The 26,683-nt window shown below is 35.0% G+C and overlaps 2 protein-coding genes across 3 annotated transcripts; one reads left to right on the forward strand and one right to left on the reverse strand.

The window, feature by feature from the left end:
• The first annotated feature begins 11,355 nt into the window (after positions 1–11,355).
• Positions 11,356–15,297, forward strand: LOC136808244 (protein Wnt-5a-like). The gene is made up of 4 exons (XM_067064783.1): positions 11,356–11,517; positions 12,138–12,382; positions 12,714–13,003; positions 14,321–15,297. Exons 1-4 carry the CDS (start codon positions 11,486–11,488, stop codon positions 14,807–14,809), a joined length of 1,056 nt encoding a protein of 351 aa, XP_066920884.1. The 5' UTR covers positions 11,356–11,485; the 3' UTR covers positions 14,810–15,297.
• A 642-nt stretch (positions 15,298–15,939) lies between these two features.
• Positions 15,940–24,279, reverse strand: LOC136808245 (uncharacterized). 2 transcript variants are annotated; one of them, XM_067064785.1, is made up of 8 exons: positions 24,036–24,279; positions 20,363–20,415; positions 19,522–19,566; positions 19,293–19,357; positions 19,142–19,179; positions 18,677–18,756; positions 17,763–17,876; positions 15,940–16,343 (listed from the first exon to the last, which is right to left on the reverse strand). In XM_067064785.1, the coding sequence occupies exons 1-8, from the start codon at positions 24,202–24,204 to the stop codon at positions 16,290–16,292; spliced, it is 618 nt and encodes a 205-aa protein (XP_066920886.1). In that variant the 5' UTR covers positions 24,205–24,279; the 3' UTR covers positions 15,940–16,289. The 2 variants fall into 2 exon arrangements, with proteins under 2 accessions (XP_066920886.1, XP_066920885.1); XM_067064784.1 differs by lacking the exon at positions 19,522–19,566 and having other exon boundaries at positions 16,114–16,343; positions 24,036–24,276.
• Between the last annotated feature and the right edge of the window lie 2,404 nt (positions 24,280–26,683).

The following is a 26,683-nucleotide window of genomic DNA, read 5'->3' on the forward strand; positions in this document are numbered from 1 at the left end:
CCCCCGGCAATTAGGTCCCCCCCCGTTTATTAAAATCTAGAACATTTTCCTACCTGTAATTTCCCGCGAACTTCTCATTTCCCTCCTAGCTTTTGTAATTCCCGCAAAAGTGAAATTTTCTTCGTTTGGAATATCATCACGATTTTTGACTTTCTTACTAACTTCAAAGGCTTAAGTAAATGGAATACTATCCAATTAAATCTCGATTCGCGTTTCTATGACTATTTTGAGACCTCTTTTTAAATTTTCAGATTGATTTCCAGTGTTAAATTGACGTCTTTCAGAATTGTTAGAATTTCAATCCAAACCATGAGATTAACCAGGAATCCCATGCTTGTTTTCGTGAAATTCTGGATAAATTACCCTTGGTCAAATTTTGAAATGTTTTAAATTTCAAAATTGACCTCGGGAAATTTATCCCGAATTTCCCTCATAACCATGAGATTACTAGTACTAATTTCAGCAGGTTTGCGGAGAAGTATCGGCAGAGCAGAAGGCACTAGACATCGAAACCTTGCCGCAACGAAATCTTTTGCATTTTGACTTTAAAGGGACATTGCGGGAGTTGTGATGTAAACATTGTCGCGCTTTCAAGTCAAAACAAAACATACAAAATCAAAACAAAAGTCACGTGGGAAAACAGAAAAACCATAACAAACATGGTAGACTTTCCTTTGGGCGAAAAGTCGCAGGAAGCCTTTTGCATATGAATCGTTCCAATATCTTTCTTGTAATATTAGCTAACGAAGTAATATTTTCATTCACAGAGAAACATTTCCAACAAAATAAAAAATCTTTCATTCATTTCTTGTCATTTTGTTTTTGTTTTACTTTTTTATTTCTCTGGACGGGGGTGCTGGTGTGTTTCTCTATCGCTCTTGTAAAGGGTAATGCCCTTGCCAAAAAAATTTTGCTTCGAAAATGGGATACTTGACCATTAAAATGCACTTCCTGAACTCCCAAAAAATGTCCCCAAAAAGTTTCCCTATATCGTCAAACGTCCGGTGGGTCGCTTTACGTTTTAGATGCCCCCGGGTTTATTGCAAATTTTCGAACGTCGAGGTAATCGATTTCATTGCTCTCTCCTCCGCAGCTAAAAATTGAAATTATAAAAAAGAACTCTATTATAAAAATGAAAAAAGACACAACGGTAAGTGCGCTACGATTACGTAATACTTACTGAAATCTGATGATATTTTTGACCATTTTTTAGCAAATACGTCTTTGTTATTATGACAGAAAGCAGACAGAAGAAGAAGGAAAAGAAAAATGGATGATTTATTTTGCAATTGTAAAAATACCTGTTGTAGAAAAGATTCCAATCTCAGAAAAGGATGTCCCTGCAAAACAAGGGTTGTCAAATGCTCAGAAAAGTGTTCTTGTGGGAAAAGAAAAAGAAGAGCCTATCCTGCATGAGATTATAAAGCTAAGTTATAGTTACAATTTCCAATTTAAAAAGCATAATAATACACATTTTAAAGAGTACAAAGTTCTTAGTAGTGGAAGCCAAGGGAAGATCAAACACCTATTTTATATTTCTATGAAATCCAAAAAATATGCATTGCATTACAGAAATCTTTATGATTGCTAACGAAATACTTAAAATCATGGATCGAAACTTCGCAGACATCAACTTTGATAAGTCTCCTTTCAACTCCATACATTCCCAAAGAAATTGGTAAAATAAAAGACAACTACTAGACCATTAAATTAAAGTGAAAGAAACCACAGAGAAATACACATGTTCTTGCCGACATCTTGAAAAATATTATAAAAATAATCCGCAGGTTGTATCTCAGTGGCTGGAAAATGAATAATATAATCTGCAGACCTAGGCTTTAGTATAAAGCGCGCTGGTCTGTAAAATACACAAAACAAAATCTACCGATTCTTAAAAACGAAAGGCTTCTATTGTTAAAACTCCCGCAATGTCCCTTTAACCTGTTTGTATTCTTCATAACATATTTGAGATTGTATAAGTATGTATTTGACACGGGGAGGATACAATTTTGCTAGTAATTGCTTTTATCTTTCCCATACGATAGCCCAGTTATAGTTTCTATTTTCTTTATCGTGCTAAATGGGCGGAGAGCATTTAACAGTAGCAGTTTCAAAATGATATTTCCCAGGAATATATCTTATCCCAGTTATACGACTTCAACGCAAGTAGAGACAGACTTTGAAGAGTTAAAATGTGCTTGTGTTGGTCTCATCTTGTCGATATTCTGCGACTGGTAAAATTTGTATTATTGTATAGGTACGATCAGTATTATATTGAATTTATCCACATATAACCCCGCTTTTTGTAGGCATGCTTGAGCCCAATTTTCCTGTTTGAGCTTCATAGTATAAATACTTAGTTAATGAAGGACGTAGTCAATGTTTCTAATGATCTGAAATTAGCTTGTTCGGTTTAACGTTTCTTAAGCTTTTTTTAAGTACGATTTAGCGGTTTCCTTCAGATTTTCGCCAGCTAATTTTCCCTTCTATTTTTACTACAGATAAACGACTGTTTACCTTAAAGCAGGAAGGAATGATTATGTTTTGAATAGTTAGCTCCTTTTTTGGATGCGTGATTTATTAGGGCGTTCGGATTTGTGTCTTAGCTTTTGGCATTTTGTGTTTTGCATTTAACTTGCTTAAAACGTGCACTTTGTGTGGATATGACAAAATGATAGACTATAATGTCCGTCGGGTTTTCATATTAACAGTTCAGTTCTTGGTTGAAACAGTTATTAAAACCGTACTGATTTTATCAAAACCACATTAAGTTCCATGTTTGTCACCTCAAAAGACCTCATAGATTGATCAGATTAGATATGCAGGTCTTGTATTAAGAAATCCAAATAAGATTTTCAGTTCTTTAAAATGAATTGTCTTACAGATGTGGTATAAGTCTTACATTCATATTTTCCAGGATAGGGCTGAGTTATCGGAAATGAAACTTCTTTTAGTAAGAAATCGATTTTCTATCTGTCTTTCCTCTAGTTGAGCAAGTTAGTTGTGTTAAGTTTTATCAGTTATTAGAGATCTTTCATAAAAGTCAAAGGAATTAAATGTATCGATAGCTTTCCTTATCAAAGTGAACCATCTGTAAATTGAATTAACGCTCTCTGAGACGATTACTGTGCTTTTAATGACAACGTATCAACAAGTCTTTTTTAAGTAAAACCTTTTTTACAAGGTGATTTGTCATTGGTGGGTATGTGTTGCCAGGTTCGCAAACAGCCAATTCATTCTTGTCTTCCAAATAATTTTTCTTTTGTTTTTGATGATGCGGAGAAAGAAAAAGTCGGGTTTGTCTTGAGCGGTGGATTGTCTGGCGAACATTAGAGGCTTGCTCCACTTATAAAATTGGATGGATAGATTTAACTTGAGGCAGTATACCATTTATAATTTTTATGCTGCTTAAGTTGTCTCAAATGTTTTAATAAGACAGGAGCTGTTTAATGTGTGTTTGGCTAGGCTGGTGAATATGTAACTGTCTGCTCCATATGGTAACAGATCTTTTGGTCATATGTTCATATCCGGTAATCGTTTTTTGTACAAATAGAAAACATTACAATGGGGGTACAATAATTAGGTTCAGCCACCAAAACTAAGTTTCTCGTGTACCTTCTCTTCTCGATAGTATTTCGATGCAAGCCAATACTTCTCGTTTTTCGCTTTAATAAAAGCTAAATATCTTGGTATGTTGTTCCCGTTTAGTGTAGACATCTTCCCACCAGGCCTTACTGCGTACGTCTCTAAAAGCTCACGGCCTTTTGAATAGCTTCTCTGTACTACACACAGAATAACTGACAAATTGAATAAATTGAATACTTAATAAAATAGACAAAACAGTTACAATCGTATAAGTGAGGCGCCAGAGTCGAAATATTGCAATTATGGTTTTTGCGGACGTGAATTCAACATTTTTTGTTGTCATTATGTTTTCTTGTTCAATAGGGTATTAAGAATACTTGTATATATGGTATGTCTTTTAAACTATGTGGATATGTATTGTCAAGCGTTTAACTGCTCACACACGCTATGGTCTGCATACCGTACATCTACCTAGTTGATTTTGTATAGTGACATATACCCATTCATTTCTGCTGTTTGAATGGATGAATTTCTTTGAGTGGTCTTATTTTTGATTATTGCGGAGTATAAGAAAATAGCTTTTGTTGTTATTTACTTTGTTTCGTAATGGTTGGGTAATGTTGGTGCAAACGTATTTTTGAGTGTGGATTTGTGTTGTTCCCCTATTGAAAGACGCTTTTAGTTTATTACATTTTTCTTTAGCTGAGAAGATCTACAAACGCTTGATGTTCCATTGTTTTAAACTTGAATTTGTTATTATAGTCGGGTCCATATCTCGAACACCGTAGAAATGTTTAAGTTATGAATGAGAAGTTAAAGTTCGGTCTAAAAAATGAGTACTTACCTTAGATACTCTTAAGTAAATATCTGATGTTAGAGAGGGTTCAAACTCACGCAAAGTCCCGACAAATAAATGTAATGATTCATTTGCAACAATTTATCAAGGTTTTAAAGTTTAACCAAAAGGGATTTACATTTTGAAATTCAATAGTACGGTTACCATAGGATACGTTAATCTTTTGGGCTGATGACTAAACGTTGATGGTTTGAAATAAGCGCCACGCTATTAGAATGATCGATTAACTTCTGTCTTGGTAATAAATCAAATGGAATAGATCTCTGACTGACGAATGAAATATCTTTTGAAGCGATTTGGAGTTTTGCTTCATGTAAAGTCACGTATAACATGTTTCAAAAGTTCTGTGAATTTACTAAAAGATAGGTTGGTTTGTAGCAGACTTCTGGTAACAACTAGCATATGGCAGGAGCATGTTGAACTTGATGTAAATAAAAAGCATGATTAACTTGGGTAAGAGTGGCATTCTTTTAGGTTGCAGATTCAATAGGGCTTAAAATTCTCGACTTTTGAAAAATGCTGATAAGTCGGTGTTTTTTACACTTTTGGCAAAAACGTGACATTAAATTTTCTAAAAAACGGTTTTTCTTGAATAAAATGAATTTGAACGAACATTTTGGGATGAAATCTTCCAAAAAGGTGTAACACACGAGCTTAGAACTTTTGGTTTTGGTCCCAGGAGCAAAGAAGGATCCAATATTCCAAAATATTAGATTTTAAGAATTTTGGAATTATGAGAGTTAAGTGGCTCTTGAATTGATTCTGATGGTCTGAACTTGTTACATGATCTCTATATTTTATGAAACAATGATGAAGAGCACTTTTGGATCCGAAATTCCATCCGAAAAACATCTCTGAACTTGAACAATTATAAAAGATTCATTTCATCGTTAAAATGGACTGATCACAATCTAAAATTAATCAAAAGTCACTTTCACTTAACTTTAAAACATTCTTAGATACCAAAAGGTGCGGTTTCGCGAGCGTTTTGGGATTAAAAATTTCATTTTAAAGTGGTGAACCAACCCCAACCCACCCTAACCCTAACTTGTCGCAAAATGGAATTATTAATCCTTCGGGGCTCTATCTGAGCTTATTCTAGGTCATTAACGTAACGACATATCATGCATAACGTAAAAAATCAGTTTAGAGCCTTGTAGGATATTTCATTCCAGACTAAGACGCTCATTTCGGATAAGGAAAAGTATGTTACTTTCAATGAAGGATTTGATAATCCTTAAATGCTCTATTCTAGTGGAAAATCTTATTTTCGTGTTCTTAAGAGCCTAAACCTTCCAAATAGTTTAATTTGAACTACTTAATATCAAATAAACATACTACAATCCTCAGTCTAAAAAGGCTTGAACTCAAAGAAAAATTAGGAATAAGTGATCCCAAACTGCTCCCAGCTGGAAGATTTTTTATTTAGGAATAGAAAATACATAAATGCTCCATCCTGCCAAATTTCAGTTCTAAAGCCCCATTAGATCAAAAGTTATTGCTCATGGAATCCATAATCCATTTTCATTATGGAATCGTTTAATCCTAACGTGCTCCTAACTTTAAGAGGTTATAAGTACTGGTTTAATTTCTCTAGAAGGCTCGGGAAAAATGGAATGGAATATTCAATCCTTTGCCGATCCCCCTGATATCATATTAAGAAAAGGTGCATTTTGTATTTATTTTAAAAATTGTTTAAAAAAACTTCACGTTTTTGCCAAAAGTGTAAAAAACACCGACATAAATTTCTCGAAACACTAGATAATTTTGGGGGTATTATTGTTGCTATATACATAGATAAAACGTAAACAATATTACATAATTTCACTGTGGTGTGGCCTCTTTTGGCCAAAGTCGTGACGTCAGCAAGACAAATTGGTAATTTTCAAATTTTTTGTTATTGTTGGTTTATGAGTGGTATTGAGAGTCATAAAACAATAGGAGGTAGCAGTTATTCAGACCCTTTATCTTGGGGTATTATTAATGGATACAGATTACAAAGAGACATACTGTAGTTACCTTGAAATCTTGCTAATTTGAACTTCTATTATTCGAATCTCCTTATATTTCGAACTTATGCCCAGTCCCCGTCAAGAAGAAACACTCCTAAAATGCCTTCTTTAATTTGAATCTGTTATTCGAACGAATCAGATTTCCCGTTCGAATTCGATTAAGCAAGAGTCAACTGTATAAGGATAATTGAAACATTTCTAGGTTGCAAAAGCATGTTTTAAAATGAAGACCCTCTAAACAAGTTTGATGGCTGTAAATTGTTTGTTTCTTTTGTGCGTGATGCAAAACCTAATGTTTACCTATGCCTCACTGGCGTAAAAATCGAAATATTCCACTCTAAAGCAAGCCAAAACAGTAGTGGTTAGGCATATTTCCTTACTTATATTTTGATTAAGTGTATTTATAGTCGTTAGTACGGTTGATGATGATCTTTTGGTGGGTGGAAATACTTGTCAGAGAGATACAAGATGTCCTTATTGACGTTATCATGTTGGCAATCAAATGGCGAGGTAATACGATGAGCCAGTACCTAACTTGTGGTTATTCTTTTTTTGACGCTTATCGAGGGATACCTTTAAATACATATGCCTCAGAATTTGAGTTGCAATTCACTTTTACACCCGGAATAATTCTCCCCAGTCTCTCTTCAGGTTTTAGAGGGATGATGAATTGAGGAACATTTAACACACGATTTCAGTTACAGTCAAAGGGCTTTATAGTCAGATACTGGCTAGACAGCTTGATGAAATTTGCCAAAACAATTTGACAGAATAAGGGATGCGATTTGAAAGGAAACGAGATTTTTATTATAATGACAAAATATGCGACTATCATTTCCAGTTGATTGATGTCGTCAATGGTACAGTAGTGCGAGATTTATTCAAGGTCGTGAAGATATGGAAAACATTCCTAGAGGGAATTCTATTGTAATACACTCGAAATAATCCCACAATGCATCGCTTTTTTAGAAAAATCAAAAACTCCGATAAGGTCTATTGGTCTTTTTACTTTAAGTTCAGCCTGTGAATTTAAGATTTGAATATGAAAAAGGGAATCAAATTTTGTTTGTTGATATTTGTGGTTGCAATATGCCATTGAAAATTGTATTCTTTCGTCACGTTAAGACAACATATGAGGTTCTAACCAAAATATTGTTGCAGGAAAAGTCTTGTCATTTAGTTTGTTAAGCATCCACTGTGTGCTCTGTTGGGTTTCGAGACTTCTTTCAGTCAAGTGGAAAAAAGGTGAAAGAGACCGCAAGAAAAACGATTGACCTGTGGTTGGTTTGTTAAAGGTTCTATGATTTAGTTCATGATCCACCCTTACGGAGGATTTTTAGGGGTCATTGTGTTAGTTTGTAATTTCAGTCAAAAACACATACAAAGTTTATGTAACGAAATATGACCTTTTTGTTTGAAATATTAAAATTGTTCAGAAAGTGACAAGTATTTTATTTGGTGTCACTTCTTACGAACATGTGAACTTGTTGTAGATAAATTTTTGGTCAAATTTAGGATATGTTATCTTTTTGTGGGAAGAGCCGCAACGAAATATGAAGAATATGCTATTTTAACCTCCAGTCCAATTTCCCTCTCCGTCCAATTAATCATGGAAAACTCAATTTGTTTTGGCAGAGAAAGGTAGCTGTGAAAAGCAGGAGATTGGCTCTATTCTCTGATTTTCTTTCTTTGGATAGTAAGAAGGCTCGCCTAGGAATTTCAACTGCCATATTTGGCAGCGACAATGAAACAATATCGAGTAGTAATCATTATTGGCTGCATGTCTTACCTATCAGATTTGTTTTAGTCACCACCCGAAAGATCTACACCCCCGCCCGACTTTCAAGTTAGAAGAGATTTTCTCCTTTTCCCACACGTAAAATATCCTTGTTTTATAAATAGCAATTTTTAAACCAAATCCAATTATAAGAGATTTTTCTCAAAATAATACTCGGATAATCTGCAAAGAGACCGAACTGTCTAATTTCATGATACAACATTCTGCAGTGTCGTCACAGCAGGTGTATAATGCTAATTGGGTATAGATTTTACGTTTGAGTTTATTTATGTGAATTTTTTAATCTTGTAATGAGGGAAAGAATTTTCCTTCTTCCTATAAAGTTTTGATGTTATCAAAGGTGATACTAACTCTACATTGATTTCATTGGAACTGGGGAAGGAACTGAGAAGGTTGGCAAATCGAAAATTGACTGGTTTTTTTAAAAAACTTGTGCTAGTTTTCTGTATGCTTGTAATAGGTATTACCATAGTATAAGAAAGCCGCGGCTGGAATGATAACATCTGAATTTCTGTTGTTCTATCTCTGTCGTATTTGATGACTATTTGTTGATCAAGAAATCAGTAATGTAGCATCTTCAATGGTAAGTTTTATTGGTTTGTCGTTAATACTTACTTCTCAGTGCGTTTTGAACATTAATGATATGCCCTTGATAATACACTTGTATTATAAAATCATTGTAAAGGAAAAATCAACACTAAGAAATTTAAACAATCACAAAATGGCTGGGCTGAAAGAACTCAAAAATTAATGAGGTGCCTCGAAATGCCTTCATAATATTTCAGTGAAATCTTTTTAGAAATCAATGAAAAAGTACGTCAAGATAATACTGTGAAAATTTCAAGCCAGCACCTTCAAAATTTATCATTTAAACTGACAGGAAAGTTGTCATCTTGAATATAGTTCTTATAATTTCAATTTTGGCGAAAAACTATTGTTTCCACAAATACCCCTAAAATATGTCCAAAATTAGTTCAAGTGTTCTATTGGGTACACCCTCGAAGATATCTAGCAACAAAAAAACTTTTTGTGAAGGAAAATAAGAGAAAAATTTCAAAAACTATCTACCAATAAAATCTTGATGTTCTTATAAAGCTCGGAGACAGAGATGGAACAGCAATTAACTGAAAAGACAATGCTGTACATATTCCAGCCGCGGCTTTCTTATACTATGGTATTACGAGTCTCTTATGACTCGAACACAAGAAAGAGTCGTTGATTGTTTGAATCAAAGAGAGTTTCTGGAGTTTGAGAGTGATATCTCAGGTTTAATCATTAAAATCCTAAAACGTTTAGATAACCACAGTACAATTATCGTTTAACAAGAGTTGTTTTTCATAAACATTTCGCATTATTTGTTCCTGTCAAAATGGTGACCACATGAAAGGAAATGCAGTTTCAAGGTGTACATTTGTTTCTCTCCTTATTCAACTGACTCGTATAATTTCATCTGCGGTCAAATCGACTAACAGGTAAAACAGTTATTTCAGAAAAGAAAATTTAAAGGCGACTTGGCTGATTAGATAAAAATGATCTTAGAAATCAAATTAACGATTTGTTAAAAAGTTGAGGTGGCCTCCATTATGACGTCATTTAACATATGATTTAATGAAATTGACGTCATAAATCTGTAGGTAGCGCATCAACAACTTGTTGGTATTTTTATATTCGATGCTGATTTTCGATGAGCTGCTTTGGCGCCCACACTAAATGATTTCTTTGCGTGTGTCACTTTTTATTTCGCTCCTTATTTAAACGCATCCATGGTAGGTAGACTTTGGTTTGATTCAAAAAATTGTTGTTGATTAAAAATTCCAGATTAAGGAAATTTTTTGCAACGGTGCATATCACGTATATGGCTGCTTAAACGTGGATTTTGATCATCGAATTATGAATAAAGGATGTATAATTCTGAGTTGATGTCTAGTTATTGAGACAGGGATGTGGAAGGTCATTGTAGCCTTTAGTTCCCTCTATAATTTCCAATAACGTGAAATATTTTTGCTGGATGTCTTTCTCAAGCTCAAGTCTCTTTGTTTTGGGTAATATAGGACCCAGGCTAGATGCTGAGCGGAAAGATTTTACACACACCATTTATGGAAGTTTCGAAGTATTCAGGGTCAGTTCGTCAGTTTGTTACAGCAATGTGTTACAATTTAAATAAAATTATGAGATATAATAAAGGGGAAAATATTGTTTCATCAAGATTTTATCTTTTGCCTGTTTAGATTAGCATATAGTGACATCACAATACAAACCTATCGCATGCAAAAATGTTGATTTGATTACTGAAGGATTCAGACTATTTGATGGAAAGAAAAAGTGAGATTTTTGGGGTCTCTTAATTACATATCCCCTCTCCTAAAAAATCCTTAAATTCACAGATTTGTTTAACATAGGTTTCTTCTGCATTTTCCTTTTCTCCCTTTATTTTATACCTTAATTGCATTCAGTTAAAGATGACACAACAATTCAAAGTATTGACTTTGTAATTTAGTCCATCATACCGCGCTTCCTTTAATGTCACTTTTTTTAATGAAAAAATCATTTATTTTTTGTCGGCCGACCGGTGAATTTTCTCGTCTAAGCTTTTATTGTTGGGGTTTGTCATGATAAAACGGGTTTTTTTGGTATGGAGGTTAAGTTTAGTTATTGTTTTGACTGGACTCGAAAGATGCTTGACCTATAGTTAGGTATAAGAGTTATAAAGGTTTAATTTATTTGGTAGGATCCCTAGATCGGATCACTAGGCTGGTCGAGTGGTTATTCATTTCTGGGTGTTGTGTTGAAACGCTGTAAGGAGATATTTGTGGGTATACATTTAGACGAATCTGAGCGGTCAGATAAATGAATGACAGGTCATAGATAGAAAGGTTAGATATAATCTGAAACTTAAGTCGAAACAAATCAGATTTGAGTCTAGATATTGAGAATTGATTTGGTATCAAAGTTTTTATCTCAAAGATTGTCTTCTTAGTCTCACTAAAATTCATTAAATTTGACATGGCTTTAACACCCTGGTCAAGTTACAAATTGAGATTTAGCAATAACCAGGGCAATAACTTATCGAGAATTTTGAAATAATTTTTTATGGTATTTTTTATAGAGATAACGACTTGATCTTAATTGATTGTTGATTAGTCTAAATTATTGATTAAAAACGAAAGAAAACCCCAGACTTGTTGCCTACACTTTAACTCTCGTCAGCAAACAAACACTTCAAAGATATTAACCATGGCTACAATCATCAAAATCGCAATGTTCAGGTACGAACCCCTTTTTTGCATATTATTACAGCCTCTCCTTAACTGGAACCTCAATAACTGGAATACGTTTTAAAGCTTTCCTTTCAGCAAGCTCTTACAAAAGGAACTTCAAAGCTCAATTACTCGAATTTTTTTCCTATTTCGAACAATTTCTAATTCTGTCTATCCGTTCGAATTATGGAGAGCCTTTTACTGTATCTAGGTTTTAGATGATTTTACAACCCTATCTGTGGAACAATTTTTTCATGGAGGTAGAGTTACTCACAACCTAAATGTGGAATTAGAAATTAAATTGTTGGCGGAGACCTGAACACATTTAAAATCACGAAATTAAAAGAAGTGTGCTAGATACCTCGTAATCCACATTACGAAATTTTGATAACAGTTTATTCGTGCTTTGATCATGCCGTGATAAAGATTTTGAGGTAGTTCTTTTGACGAAATACTCGTCGTTTTTCACTTTTTTTGGTTCGTCTACCATATCTCAAAACCCAGTCGAGCGAGTGTCTACCCATTTCAACCTTAAAAGGCTAGTTTTAAACTATTAAACTGGTCCAAACCTCTTATACAATTTCTATTTTTAGGCATTTTCTGTATCGCTTTACTTTCTCTATTTTCAGTTTATTCATCACCATCATCTACGGTTTGTTATTACCGATCCCTTTATGTGACACTCGACGCAACCTCACACCTCAACAAGTCAAATTATGCAAGAAATATCAACAAAAACATTTAGAGCTGTTACTCGATGCGAAATTCATCTCAGAGTTTGAATGTGAACAACAATTCTCCCAGAGAAGATGGAATTGCACTCTCCCTCCACCTTCATCTGTTTCACCACTACTATTACCTAAAATGCCACTCGGTAAGATTTTAAACTTATGCGTGGTACAGTCTCTTGTCTCGATTGCTGCTTTACGACAAACTTTTGAATCTATATTTTTAGTGAAGTGACTGTAAATTGAATCCAACCATCCATTACAGGCATTACAAGAACAAATTTGCTTTCCTTCTACAGCGTTTGCGAATTATGAATTTCTTTGGATTCTTAATTTCTACTGTAAGCACAGTTTAATTTCCCGTAGTTAGTACTAGGAAGTTTTTAGGTTTCTCTAAATTATATCTAAATTTCAAAGAACAATCATCCTAACCTCGTTACTTATAAAAAACTTTCCTCAATTTTTTCTCAAACATAGCTACCAGAGAGACAGCATATATCTATGCATCAACATCAGCTGCCATTATGCATACTATCAGTCGTGGTTGCATGGAAGGAAAATTAGCCAATCACTGCTCGTGTTCTAAAGAAGAACGCCCTGGATCATTGAAACAAAGTGATGTATGGGGAGGGTGTGGTGATAATTTACCATACGGATATCAATTCAGTAAGAAATTCACGGATGCTGGTGAACAACTTTCTGAAGAAACACTTTCCAAGTTTTCAAGAGTTTTGATGAATCTTCATAATAATGAAGCTGGAAGATGGGTAAGTGGAATCGAAATTTTTTGTTAAAAATGTAATAGAGTCACCGTATTTTTTTTGGTGAGTTCCTGGTGAAGAGCTGAAATTTAGTTTGTAAATAAACATCTAAAAGTCACGTCAAGTTTTCATTGTAAATCTATCCAAAAATGACGGTGATTTTTTTGATATCTTTCAATGGTATACTTATTGGAAATTCGCAATGGGTATTCAAATATGTTTTGATTTGACCCGTTGTAGATAAATTAGATACTTGGATACATACTTTGATTGAAAACATGTAAACAATTTTACATCTCCTTTGTTCAATTTGGTGGCTGTGATCCTTATAAGGCCATGGAAGTTTTCAAATGTTTTCATAGTCCGTCGAGTTAAAGAAGGGAAATGCTTTAAAATCCTGAAAAACAAATGAAACGCTGGAATTTTCATGCCTCCATTTCTGACATCCAATAACAATTTTTTAGAGAAAGCCCCGCCTCTGCTAAAAGCGAGCAGGAACCAAAACAGGAAATGCATGCTTTCGATATTCAGATATTTTGAAATGATTTTTAAAGATACCTTTATATTCTTAACAAAAACAAACAAATTCTTTACTTCTCCTAAATGTCCTTTGCTGTATCCTGTTGATGAGCACGTGTTCGCAATAAAATTCAAAATGCTGATACTTGGGTGTAGGAGCTCTCTGAATAACTAATAAACTTAGTCATAGTCAACGTACCAGTTCTGTTTCTTATATTACACCCCTTTATTGATTGAAGTACATGTTTGTTTTTTTTATAATCAAGTGTATGCCCCTTGGTCAGGCTCGTGTATGCTTAAGATCTCAAAGCATCCAGTTATAGTTTATGCTTATTATACTTAAGAATCATGCTTATGATTCACCCCGAGCCAAGTTTTTAATGAAATTTCAGAAATTTTGTAAAAGTTTGTTCAGATTTTGGGAGCAATGGAATGTTAGCTAGCCGTGGAATGTCTTATTTTTTACTTGACCTCTACCAAACCTTTTTAAACAGATAAAAATTACCACTTGAAAAATATTTTAGGCTGACATACCTATATGCTCATGTTATGCTTAGGAATTCTGCAAATCTGAGCCTTCATATGCTTATAACCAACCAAAATGGCGGTACAAACTTTGTAAAATCTACATTCAGCTCAAAATAAAAACAGTAGACAATTAACCTTGAATCATTATCTGGTTTAATGGAGTTTATCAGAAATTGGATAAAGTTATGAGAATACAAATTGTATCGTGGTCCTCCTTTTCCTTCGTACACTTTATAATTATATACCTAAGTCTACTTTCTTTCTTCTATTCTACAGGCTGTTTACGAGAAATCCTTTGTTCAATGCCGATGTATCGGAGTGTCCACAAACTGTGCTATCAATACTTGCTACCGACAACTCGGTCGCTTCAATAAGGTGGCTAAACATCTCGAAAACCTCTACAGGTCATCTGTACAAGTCGAACTAAAGCAGGGAAACGACGATGGAAATTCCAAAAATACTGAAATCAGGCTCGTAGAAACCAACCCTAATTATAATAAGTATTCAGCTAAAGACATGGTTTATATTAAAGATTCACCAAGTTACTGTGAAAAGAAATTATCTATTGGGTCGTATGGTGTAGCAGGACGATCTTGCACCAAAACAGGGAATTCAATAAACGATTGTAACATGTTATGCTGTGACAGAGGTTATTATTCGAGACGTGAGATTGTAAAAGCCAAATGTGGTTGTAAGTTGATTTGGTGTTGTGAGGTGAAGTGTAAAACGTGTGAGAAAGAACAGAATAACCATTACTGTAAATGAAGAGATTACTCATTCAATAGTAATGGTTTTGAGAACACTGAAAGTTGCGGCACGTAACACAGTGAGATGGGCTACAATCGGTTCAATTGAAATTGCTCTGGAGAACATTTAAGCATTTCGATCGGAGGCCTTTGAAATATACAGTTAGAGTGTCACACAAGCAAAGACATGCGATTGTAGAAAAGTGTCTTTGCAACGCAGATCCAACGCAAATTTACCAAAGCTACAGGAACCATATTGCTTTACTTTATCCTATGGGTATTATGTGAACTAATGGAGCCGGATTCTCTATAAAGCTGGAGCTTAAATATTGGGCAGAGAGTGAGAAATGACATTAAAATTGAAAGGTAAAAGACATTTTCTATTTTTAAAAATAGCAACAACAATTTAAAATTTATTTTTGCTGAAAAAATAAACTATTATTATACCGAATAATGTACATAGTAGCTATTTATTAATATCGAAAAGAAATGTATCTGAAAACAATACTTATTTTCTCTTCAATGATCGCCTTTCCATTATTAAAACTTAACATGTTTCTTGCCTGTGACCCATCCAAATATACTTATTTTCGATGCCGTCCGATTGTCAAGGAACTTTAATCTAATTTACGATATTTGTCGGCAAAAAACGGAATATAATTTGATATAATATCGTAATATGTATAACGGAATAAAATTTGATATAATGTGTATAAAAATGAATTTGAGTACCTTATCCGCCTTTTTTACGCCGGCCCTTATTGGCGTCACTTTTAGGCTCCTGGCGTAATAAGGACCGGCGTTAAAAGGGCCGGTGTAAAAAGAGCCAAAATTTTGCAAATTTTACTTAAAAGTGGCGTTAATTTTTCACCATTTTTCTCTATTTAAAGGATTTTAGATCTGATTCGAAGATAAAAAATTATCCACTGTTTTACTCCATATTTAAAACTTAACAAAAATCAGTGATTTTCAACGGTTTACTACTGAAAAATGATATTTTAATGTAAATTGAAGCATAAATAGCCATTCTAACAAACTTTGGCGTTATCTACGGCCCTAATTGGCGTAAGCCCAAAATCAGGCTGCGGCGTAAAAGGGGTCGGCGTAAAAAGGGCCATTACGGACATAAAAATTTCACACAGTAGAAAATTAATGAGGATTTCAAAATTTTGAAAATTTTAATAATGTGCGTATGTAACGTGAAAAAAAGAAAATGTTGAAATGAAAATGTACAAATTTAATATTTACAGGTAAAAAAATTAAGGAAATGAAAAAAAAGAAAAAGACAAAAAATTTAGAACAAGAAACAAAACAAAATGAAAGTCCTTGAAGTCGAGTATGTTGTCGTAACGCTTACAACTCAAACAACAATTATGTGATACCAAAATATACTTGCACGAAATCGAAATTGTCCTCGAAAACGGGAGATCGCTTTTCAAATAATATGACAACCGTATTGATATTATTCCACCTTGAATACTATATCTTTCGGAGCAATATCACCACAGTGGCACCCGCTCGAACATTCCCTGCCAGTGAGTTGAATCAGCATCCTAAGAGTAATGGAAAAATCATTATTTGAGTTATTATAAAAACATTAAACTGCACATTAATGAAAATAAAGACTGCGAAACCTCCTTCATCAGTAGTTGGGCACAGTTCTACCCATTAAAGATTGTGTAACATAATCAAAGCTCTGTAAAGTGGCGAGAGATAATTGCCTCTGTAAAACTTAGAACATATTTTAAGTGGTTTAACTAAAAGACCTTAGCACTTATTATCTCGGGATCAAAAAGCTCAAAAATGTTCCAATAAGGCTGGTAGGATGGAAGCCACTAAAGCGGGAGGAGTGAAATCGTCATTCTCGCCCAAACACAATTCTGGTTTTCCTGAGAGTAGAGTGCTACTAAACGTAGAATTCTCTATGAGCCGTGGGGGAGTCATTTTGGATTTTTGAGATGGGGGTTTCAAAGTTACGTGACCGATTTTTTGGTTGGTTGGATGGATGGGTGGTTGAAAACGAAAGCGAAAGTGGTCAGGGGAAGAGTGTGAAAATTAGCGTTTTTAAGGAGAAGTCGTTGCAGTGCAAATCTTTCGCAAATTTAAAAACCCACTTTCCCGTGGAAATAATTGACGTTTTTTGTTTTTTTGGGACCCTTGGGGCATAAGCTACCCGTTGACCGCAAAAATTCCAAAATTCGCGAATTGACCGTTGACAAAATTAGGGGTAAAGGGACCGAATGACGTCACAGATTTGGGAAAAGCTTCATAATGCGATATCTCGAGTTTGAAAAGAAGTTGGAAGGTCGGTGACCCCTCATTGGATCGAGAATTTTATGGAGAATAAGATTGTAGGGTTTATTTGGCTTGAGTGCGACTTTGAAATTTGGCTGAATTTTTGGGCGTTTTCAGTTGATGACGTCATCAAAACCGGAAAAATGCGATATCTGGAGATTGGAAAGGAGTTAGGAGATGGTTGACCCCTCATTGGATCTGAAATTTAATGGAGAATAAGTTGGGAGGGGTAAGAGTGGGTATAAAGAAACTTTCGAAAGTAAATATATTCGAATTGAGGCATTTTGGGTCCGATGACGTCATCAAATCCTGAAATATACAATATCTCGAGTTTGAGAAGGATTTAAGCAATGGATGACCCCTCATTGGATCGGAATTCATCTAGAGAATCTTTTGGGTAAATAATTAATTCATTTCAGTGATGTGAACAATTCATCACTTTTCGATGACGTCATTTAGGGCCCAAATGACGTCACCAAACATTAAATATGCGATTTCTCGAGCTTCAATCAGTGATAAGTGGTAATATTTCGTTCTTTGGACTTAGAATTCAAGCTTATTACCCTCCCTCACCATCCAAAGGGCTTTTGATGTGCTCAACAACACTCTACTCGGCGGGTGCGACGCCGGGTGACGGTTTAATACATCTAATGCATTTTAAGAAAAGGGTAACTCACATTTAATTTTCGCTCCAATATATTCATTTTGTCATTTAAGTCTTTAATTTCTTCGTTGATTTTGATTTCTTGTTTCTTTGGAAGGTCTGGAATAAAGTCTTCAAGTTTTGCCAACTAATATAAAAATAATCAGAAATGATTATTATTCAGAATCTTAATCTTCAATGTACATTATTAAAATATACGAAATTATTTATGGTTTTCATTAGCGACCCCGAGGGGGGGGACACTTAGGCAAAAATGAGTGATGGGTATGTGCAGATGGTAAGGGTCGGTTTTTTCACCATTCAAAGTCTCTCTAAGGGTCGAAAAAATCAGAAAGTTTTAAATTAGTCTCTCTAAGGGTAGGGTTTCTTTCTAAAATGGAAGAAAGTTTTTCAAAAAAAGTCTCTCTAAGGGTACCTTTTCGGCAAAAATTAGTCTCTCTAAGGGTCAGTTTTCGGAGGTCCCGTCCGGACATACCCCTGATTTTCATCCGCCAACCCTAGTACCCCCCCCCCCGGGTTAGCGAATTTGCAATGTTCAATTATGGAGAAAAATACAAATGCAAAGAAAGCTAAAGTGAGCTACTTATAAATAAAATATGCTTTTTTACTCTACATGTTTTTTTTTTATAAGCATACAAAAATCCGAAAACAGGCTCAGAGATGCTTAGGTTCAAAGCTTAATAAGGCTGAAAAATGCTTGAGGGGATGCTTAAATCTAAAACATAAATTTAGGGAAATACTGAAAATCCGTAAAATTCCAGCCAAAATCAGGAAAAAAACATTTTTCGTAGGCTCAAGTAATGTTTGCCATATGCTTAATTTTTCCCCATATCTGAGCCTAGATATGCTTATAAGTGCAATGCTTATAAAAAAACATGTACAAGTATCGAGCACTTTTTTTATGAAATAACAAAAGTATAGACGTACTCTATTTGAAGTGCTATTCATTTTTCTTTTTAAAAGCTGTTCATAAGTTGCTACGCTGACTGTTCTTGGTAAAGGCGTCACTGAAACAACGAAATGTTAAAAATATCAGATTTTTTATTGTCAACGAAAAAAGAATATAAAAACAGTTTACCCACTTTTATATAGTGATTGTAATATTTACATCCCTATGACCTTCCCATCCCACCCCTTTAATAATCCCTATGAGTTTTATAAAATGTCCTTATAAAAAATTGTCCCATTTTAGATCCAGCAAAATGCAACTGAAATGGTTATCAGACAGAAAGCATGTTTTTCTAGATCTTCCTACAAATCTTAGCTTTTTATGGCTAAGAGCATAATTAGGGCTTTACATCATTTGAGAAGTTTAAATCAAAAGTTGATGTGGGCTCTTTACTTTTTAATACTGGCTGTTCACTTAATACTAGCTTTTTCTTAACCATTTACCTGTTTGATATTGGTAAAATACTTCAAGTATGTATGGACTGAAAAAAAAGTGGAATCGAAAATTATTTTTCAACTAAAACTACATACAGTACAGTAGTAGCTAAAAATGAGAAAGTCCTGAGCAGCACTTAAAAAAAAAAAAACCACTCACTTGTCTGCTGTGTTAGGCTTGATAGTATTACTGAATGGAACCAGGGATTTGTTGCTGTTACGTAACTAAAAAAGAAGGACACTTGTCAGGGTTTGGATTTTGAAAGGATTAGATCTGATACTTGTAGCACAATTTTGAGGGAACTTGATTTTTCTGGATGACAAGAGGGGATATAGTAATCAAAGTTTGCAATAATAAGCAACCCTAATTTATATTTAAATTTTCTCACCTTTATCACAAATTCTCTTTTGATATTGAACAACAAATAAATGTTCTTAAAAGAAAAAGTAATATTATAATTTCATAAGATTTTGCAGGATTTTGACAATAAATTTTTATGGCCAAGATTGAATGCCAAAAAGACTTGGATTAAATTTGTTTTCCTGGTTTGAAAATTGATATTATTACCTCTCTTGAAAATCTATGGAGTTTGCTTACTCTCGGGTACTTAATAGCCGTCCCCCCCCCGCTAATTAATTTTTCGAAAATTTTCCATCCAGGACATTCTTATTCCAACCCCCCCGCTTATTAATTTTTGGGAAAATGTTTTTGAAAGTTCCCTTTTTTGTCCTAATTCAGCTGTATTAGCCTGCTTTTCAAAAATTTTCCACCCAGGACATTTTTATTCCAACCCCCCCGCTTATTAAGTTTTGAGATTTTTTCCAACCCCCCCGCTTATTCCAACCCCCCCGGCTATTAGGTACCCGAGAGTAATGTAGTGGATTTTCTGACGAAAAAGCCAAAAACTTGGGAATTTTGTGAACTCTTATGTTTGAACACTTTTCGAAAAATTATTTTTTTTAATTCAGAAAGAAAGTTTTTTTACATACCGTAACTTGGTCTAATGTCGACATCCCTCCTCTAATTCCGACACCCTTTTTATCAGCTGAAATTGATAGAAAGGTTGAAACTGTTTTTTTTTTCTTAGTGGTCAGAGAGGAATAATCCTTTTTCAATCAATGATTCAAGCTTTAATATTATTCCTGTCTCTAAAGAAGGGTGTGTCGGAATTAGACTAGGGATGTCAATATTAGACTAACTTACGGTTGACGGTAGCATGTATAACTCACCTTTTTGATTTGCTTTCCTGTTAGTTTTTTTTCAATCTTAACTTCTTTTATCTCTGAAAATAAATCAATGAAAAATATCAAATAAAACACATGTTCTATTTTATACCGTAAATTGGTCTAATGTCGACATCCCTCTTCTAATTTCGACACCTTTTAAAGATAGGAATAAAATAGGAAGGTCAGAATCGCTGATTGAAAATAATTTTGGTTGTTTAGCAATCAGAGAGTGAAAAATATTTTCTCTATCAGTAATTCCGACCTTCATATTATTCCTATCTCTAAAGAAGGGTGTCGGTATTAGTGCTAGTAGAGGGATGTTGACGTTAGTGAGACCAACTTTAAAGGTATCCATCTGTAAATTTTCACAGTTTCATAGCTTCAGTTAGGTTTCTAGCTCCCCCCAACAAAGTAAGGTCCCCCCAACAATTTAGCTCCCCCCAAAAAATTGCCTTGTGCTAGGTCCCCTAACACTTCAGGTCCTAAGATAAACAAAAACAAAAACATTGTTCTCCCAATAAAGTACAGTACTGATAAATGAAAACTAAATTTTACTTGTTTTAATATTTATGTTTACAAGTCTTTTGCTTTTTATATTTGATTTAATAGTAAGATACTTATCTATATCTTTTGAATTTAGCTGAACAGCCCCCAGAGTCTCAGTCAGATCATCTAGGCTCCCCCCAACAAAGTAGGTCCCCCCAAATATTTTGGTAATTTTAGCCCCCAGGCTCTTTAAAGGCCAAAATATTTCTTAGCCCCCCCCCCCCAAACAAATAAGGGGGGGCTGAACCTATGAGTTTTCTTTGTTTCTTCAAATCTCCCACCATTTTATGAAATTGAGAACCCCCCCCCCCCCTACGTAAGAAAGCAAAGATAATGCCTTTATTATTATGTTCTTTTTTATGTTTATTTATTTATATGTTTTCATTCCCAAGTAATCATAACCAGTTGGGTGTTTAAGATAAAAATGGCAATTATTGCCAAAAATGGCAATTTTTTCAACGATGAAATGCTGAATCAGCAAAATGTGTCGTCCTTTTTAAGGGCAAAGATGTCAGAGGTATTTGAAAATAGTAAAATTGCATGGAGAGAAAGGTTTTTCGGATTTTTAAAAGTATATAATTTTTTCAATTTTTCGTTGCTCAATAACATGAAAAGTTCTAAAATAATATGTTAAAAGATCCTGCATCAATGCCAAAACACAGCCAGAATGAGATAACAAAACCCCTGTTGTAAATTTGTTTACATATGACTCGATTTTGCTATCTGCATTTCCAACAAAAACCAGTTGAAAACAAAACTAAACGAGGCACAGTGGGCCTACTGATCACGAGGGTGCCAAATACCACGTGTTCAATAATAAAACCAGCTTTTATTTCTAAAAACGGCAATAATTGCCGAAAACAACAATTTTCATTTATTTACTTTTTTATTTTTCTGCTGATAACAAAGTTTATAAAAACTAGTGCTTTTTTTAAATTGTATTTTTAATAGTTTAGACTATCTTAAGGCAATGCCTACATATCCATCTACGACCCTCGGCATAGCCCGAGAATTCTCAGGCCAAAACTTTTATTGGAATTCGCGTAAAGCCCGAGTATGGCCCGAGCTGGCCCGAGAATTCGGGCCGTGTTCGGGCCACACGCGGGCCAATTTTTGAAAACATGATTTAAACAGGCGTGTAATTTCAGGACTGAATTTTTTTAACATTTTCTTTGAGAAAAACTTGGTTTCTCTTAATTATATTAAATATATGAATGTTGTAAATTCATATAAATATTAAATGTCTTATTTGGTATGAAAACATAGTTATAAATATACTTAGGGTGGAAATATTTGCTAGTAAACTGGTCCTGGTTTTAAACTGAAGCGTGTCCACGGGAAGCTCGTAAAGTTTTTTTGAGCGATATAAACAAAACAGACAAATGTTATTTTGTACTATTTTGTTTGATTGGACATGCTGAATCAATTTAAATATGGAATCTTCTGACGCAGACACAAAGGTATAGTTTGATCCACGTGCATTTGCGTAGGGTAAAATGGCGAAATGCGAAAATCGAATTTGGCAAAATTTTTTTGAAAAATGACCCTACAAGATTTGACTATATCTTTTTATTCCATGAAGAGATTACTTTCAAATAAAAAATGTATTGACAATGAATGGGTAAGCTTTCTAGAAATCAAAACATAAATTGCATAGCTTTTACCAAAAAATAGCACTTTAGGATCAGAAACAGTCAAAAACCAGCTTTTTCCAATTTTCTTCGAGTTACAGGAATTAATTCCTTGTTTGTTTTGATCTGAAATTTTCAGTAGGGGTGGCCAACATGGTTCCCTTGCTCATATCAGGGGGGGCGGAGACGGGGGTAAGAGAATTAAAGTTTCTAAGTAAAATCTTAATTATCACCCAAAAAAGTGCCTTTTTTTGTCCATATCTTTTAAATAGATAGTCCCAGCCTTATCCCTCTTTCAGTAAAGCTTCCTATACCTTGTGTCCTTCAAAAAAAACAAGAATATTGGCCTTAATTGCTTGCTTCCAGTTCCTGTAGCCAGTAGTGTGACCCCCTAATTTCTATTTTAATTTGTGCGGGTTTTTTAATAGAGATGTCACATGACTCAAATCCCGCAGTCTTATTGGACTAGAGAAAGCGAAAGTGAAATTGCGCGATCTGATTGGATGAAAAAAAGACCGCAGGAGCTGAAACCGAATGGAATTCTCTAGAATTCTCATTCTAAAACAAGATCAGTCAGGCACATCCTGGCAAATGAACGGGGTATTTTTCACTTGCGACCATTGGCAAATGAACGGGGTCGAAAACAAAAGTGACGTAATAGCGCAGAATACCCAGTTTAATTGAACCGGGTTGGAAATATTTTGCTTCATTTCAAAGAACTGCATAGATGAAATTTTTTTTCCATGGGTCAATTTTGTCTTCGAAGATTGAAGAAACTTTTAATGAAAAAATAAAGTTCCCAGTTTTCTTCCTTTTTTCCCTTTTTCAGTTTGAAGTTCATTTTTATTCATTTTCACGCTTTTAGCCTGAGACGTCCTATCTCATTTACACTGGGTGACGAATACCACATGCAAATGCTCACCCCCGTTCATTTGCCAGGATGTGCCTGACTGAAGCGGCGAGAAAAGCACGTCTTTTGCTTTGGACGAAAGGTTGTAAATTCTGGTTGATTTTAAGGTTTATCTTATCTTATCTCATTTACTTTAATTAGTAGAGGCTTCTTCATGTTTGGGGAAGGTAAGTCTGTAAAAGTTATTTGTTTTTCGGTGGAAAAAAGTGTTTAAAAAAGCATTTTTTGTGCTCAAGGTTTATTTTTCTTCGCAAACTTTTGTCTTCAATCTTACTTAAATAGATGAATGAGTATTTGACTGATGGTTATGATTTTTTCACAGAACATAGTAAAACTATTCAGGAACTTAGACCTTTTTACAGAATTTCAAAAAATCTGTTAGTTCTGGAGATATATTAAAAAGTTTAGACATGGGTAGTTCGCGTTCGTGATTCGCGTTCCCAAACCAAACGCACATGGATCAGTTTACATTTTAAGTCTCCGTACTTAGATTAGACTCAATGGACCCAGCCAGACAGGCTTAAAAGCGTTTGAGCGTTATAAAATAAATAACTACTGAATAAAAACAAATAATGCAATGGTTGGATACCTTTTCGCAAATCCTTAGTGTCTTTATCAGATAAAAATGATTTTAACAGGACATGGATAATTTCATCATTTGATGTGGTGGAAACCATTATCTCAATCAGCTCTGGCTCCTCCTCATCGACCTCCAAAAGGACTTCATTGATCTGGATCTCAGGCATTTCAGTCCCCATTATTATCTTTTTGTGATCAGGTCCCCTGCTGAGTCTTTTCTTTTTAAATATTTTTTGAAAGTTTGTTTGTTTTGAAAAAATGGCCTCACTCACCTTGTTACGATAATTTAGCCTGAGAACTCAATTGTCTAAATATAGCTTTTATGGGTAGAAATCGAAGGCTATTTCACATAGAGAGTGTGACCGCAACTTTCGTTTTTACCAAAGTCCGAGAACCAAGCAAGCAGCATCATAGAGACTGGCCAGGAATTTCTTAACCAGCATGAGGGAGGGGGGTTCGGCTCCATAATGCCGGTCCGGACGAGGGTCGGGACGGCGCCCTTCGAAAGTCGTCGTCCGACCAGGAAGTCGTTGGGAGGGACATCGCGGGAGCCTCTCTTTTCATTTTATTCGTCCTCAATTTAATCTAATTTTTAATTAATCTGGTCTTTAATTTAAAATATGGGTCCGCCGTCCTTTGAGAGTCGTTGTTTGTTTGTCCGCCGTCCTCGAGAGTCGTCGCCGGTCGCGATCCGCCGTCCTTTGAGAGTCGTCGTTGGTCCGCCGTCCCTCCAGAGTCGTCGTCGGTCCGCCGGAAAATTTGGGGATAAAGTAGAAAATTTGGAATAATTTCAGTCCCATTCAGGGTCACTTTTTTCGCAAATTTCGAACCTCAGCGGAGCACCCCCGTCGGTCGACAAGGGTAGTACCCCCCCCCGGGTTATCTTTAATCATGGTCGTAATATACAAAAAAGGGAAATCCACCGGGAAGTTTTGAGACCACAATCGATTTGTAAGTGCTATAAAGTAGGTTGGAACATGAGACTTAAGATCCAAAAGTTCAAAAATGGTCCAATAAGACTCATAATACTTTTTGATAAATAACGAGATTGCTCACGGAAATTTTTTTGACCCGCATTCCGCGCAATCGTGTTTAATCGCCCGCGCGTGTACGCTCTGTGAATCCGCATGCAAGAAAAAGCTCCTCTCCTCAGTCTTTTGAGACTTTAAGGAGATTGGAGAGTGTCCCAACCTAACCCCCCAGATGGAAATTCTAATTTTACAGGCACTAGCAAGGTTTACAGCCCGTTTGCAGCAGTCCCACTAAAGAGTCCTGTAAATCCCTGAGAATCGGCGATCGGCTCCCGCATGTTGGAAATATGATCTAAAATCATTTGTTTAAGAAGTTAATACCTTGACAGGGTAAATAAAATTATACAGGTCATGGCAAATAAAGATATGACATCTTTTATCAATAGCCGCCCTCGGTTCATCTTGAGTGGCCGAGGTGATATGAGGGATGCGCTAGTAAATAAGTGTAGCCATTTTCGAGAGTTCGAATCCTATACGGTGCGTTGAAGTTTGTGTTATTTTGTCAGCATTGACCAAACTTTTTCTGGTTTTATGAGCTCTTATTGATATTTTTGAAAATTTCTTTTAGGAAACAAAAATTTTCTAAGTGGTGTCACCTCAAGTACAGTATTTCAAAATAGATCAGGTTGGTTTAACGGGTGGAGAGTCAAGAGTCAAGAGTCAAGAGTCGTGACTTCCCCTTCTCTTGAAAATCCAGTATTCCAGAACTTTCAACTGAAAAAAATGCATAAAAATCGACTTTCGTCTTTTTTTATTATTATCACTTTTTTTCAGAACTACAAGTGAAAAGAAAAGCAGCTAAAAAATGATTGACAGGTCTAAAAAAATGATTGACAGGTGCGAGTTTACTCGCGCGGGTTAAAAATTCTCGTGAGCAATCTCGTTATTTATCAGAATGTCTCATAATATAACCTGGAGGTCTATATAAACCCGAGCCAAATTGAAATATCCGATTAAATTTGAGAGATGGCCCAAAATCGACTTTCTTGCCCGAACTCAAAATTTCGAAAAACGAGGAAATAAGCTTATTTAATTCTAAATAGATTTCGACCATGATTGTAGTGTTTATTTTCCAGAAAGCCACTTACTTTTTCAAATTAGTGAGATCATCCATTCTTATTTGTCAATTGCTTATCAGAAACTTTTTACTTATTATTAATCTGCATACCTGAAATTAAGAAAAAGGGTCTTTACCCTAAAAATATATTTCTTTTGGGAAGCTGTTAAGGCCCTCCCTCACTCAATACAGAAAGTATTGTGTATGTAATAAAAGGATTCTGTACCTATTATTACCTACTCTCGGGCACCTAATAGCCGGGGGTTTGGAATAAGTGGGGGGGGGGTTGGAAAAAATCTCAAAACTTAATAAGCGGGGGGGGGTTGGAATAAAAATGTCCTGAGTGGAAAATTTTTGAAAAGGAGGCTAATATACAGCAGAATTAGGACAAAAGAGGGAATTTTCAAAAACATTTTCCCAAAAATTAATAAGCGGGGGGGGGGGGTTGGAACAAGAATGTCCTGGGTGGCAAATTTTCGAAAAATTAATTAGCGGGGGGGGGGCAGCTATTAGGTACCCGAGAGTAGTACCCCCCTAGTACTAGGTATGACTAGGTATAGTCATTATGTC

The sequence above is a fragment of the Clytia hemisphaerica genome, unplaced genomic scaffold (assembly GCF_902728285.1).
Source record: "Clytia hemisphaerica strain Z4C2 unplaced genomic scaffold, Clytia hemisphaerica genome assembly, whole genome shotgun sequence".
NCBI classification, from domain to species: Eukaryota; Metazoa; Cnidaria; class Hydrozoa; order Leptothecata; family Clytiidae; genus Clytia; species Clytia hemisphaerica.

Coding starts and splice junctions, on each gene's coding strand:
- LOC136808244 (XM_067064783.1), top strand. CDS start 11,486: ATGGCTACAATCATCAAAATCGCAATGTTCAG. Junction 12,383..12,713: donor ATTACCTAAAATGCCACTCG/GTAAGATTTTAA, acceptor TCTCAAACATAG/CTACCAGAGAGACAGCATAT. Junction 13,004..14,320: donor ATAATGAAGCTGGAAGATGG/GTAAGTGGAATC, acceptor TCTATTCTACAG/GCTGTTTACGAGAAATCCTT.
- LOC136808245 (XM_067064785.1), bottom strand. CDS start 24,204: ATGGGGACTGAAATGCCTGAGATCCAGATCAATGAAGTCCTTTTGGAG. Junction 19,358..19,521: donor AAAGAGAATTTGTGATAAAG/GTGAGAAAATTT, acceptor CTTCTTTTTTAG/TTACGTAACAGCAACAAATC. Junction 19,180..19,292: donor AAGCCTAACACAGCAGACAA/GTGAGTGGTTTT, acceptor CTTTTTTTTCAG/TCCATACATACTTGAAGTAT.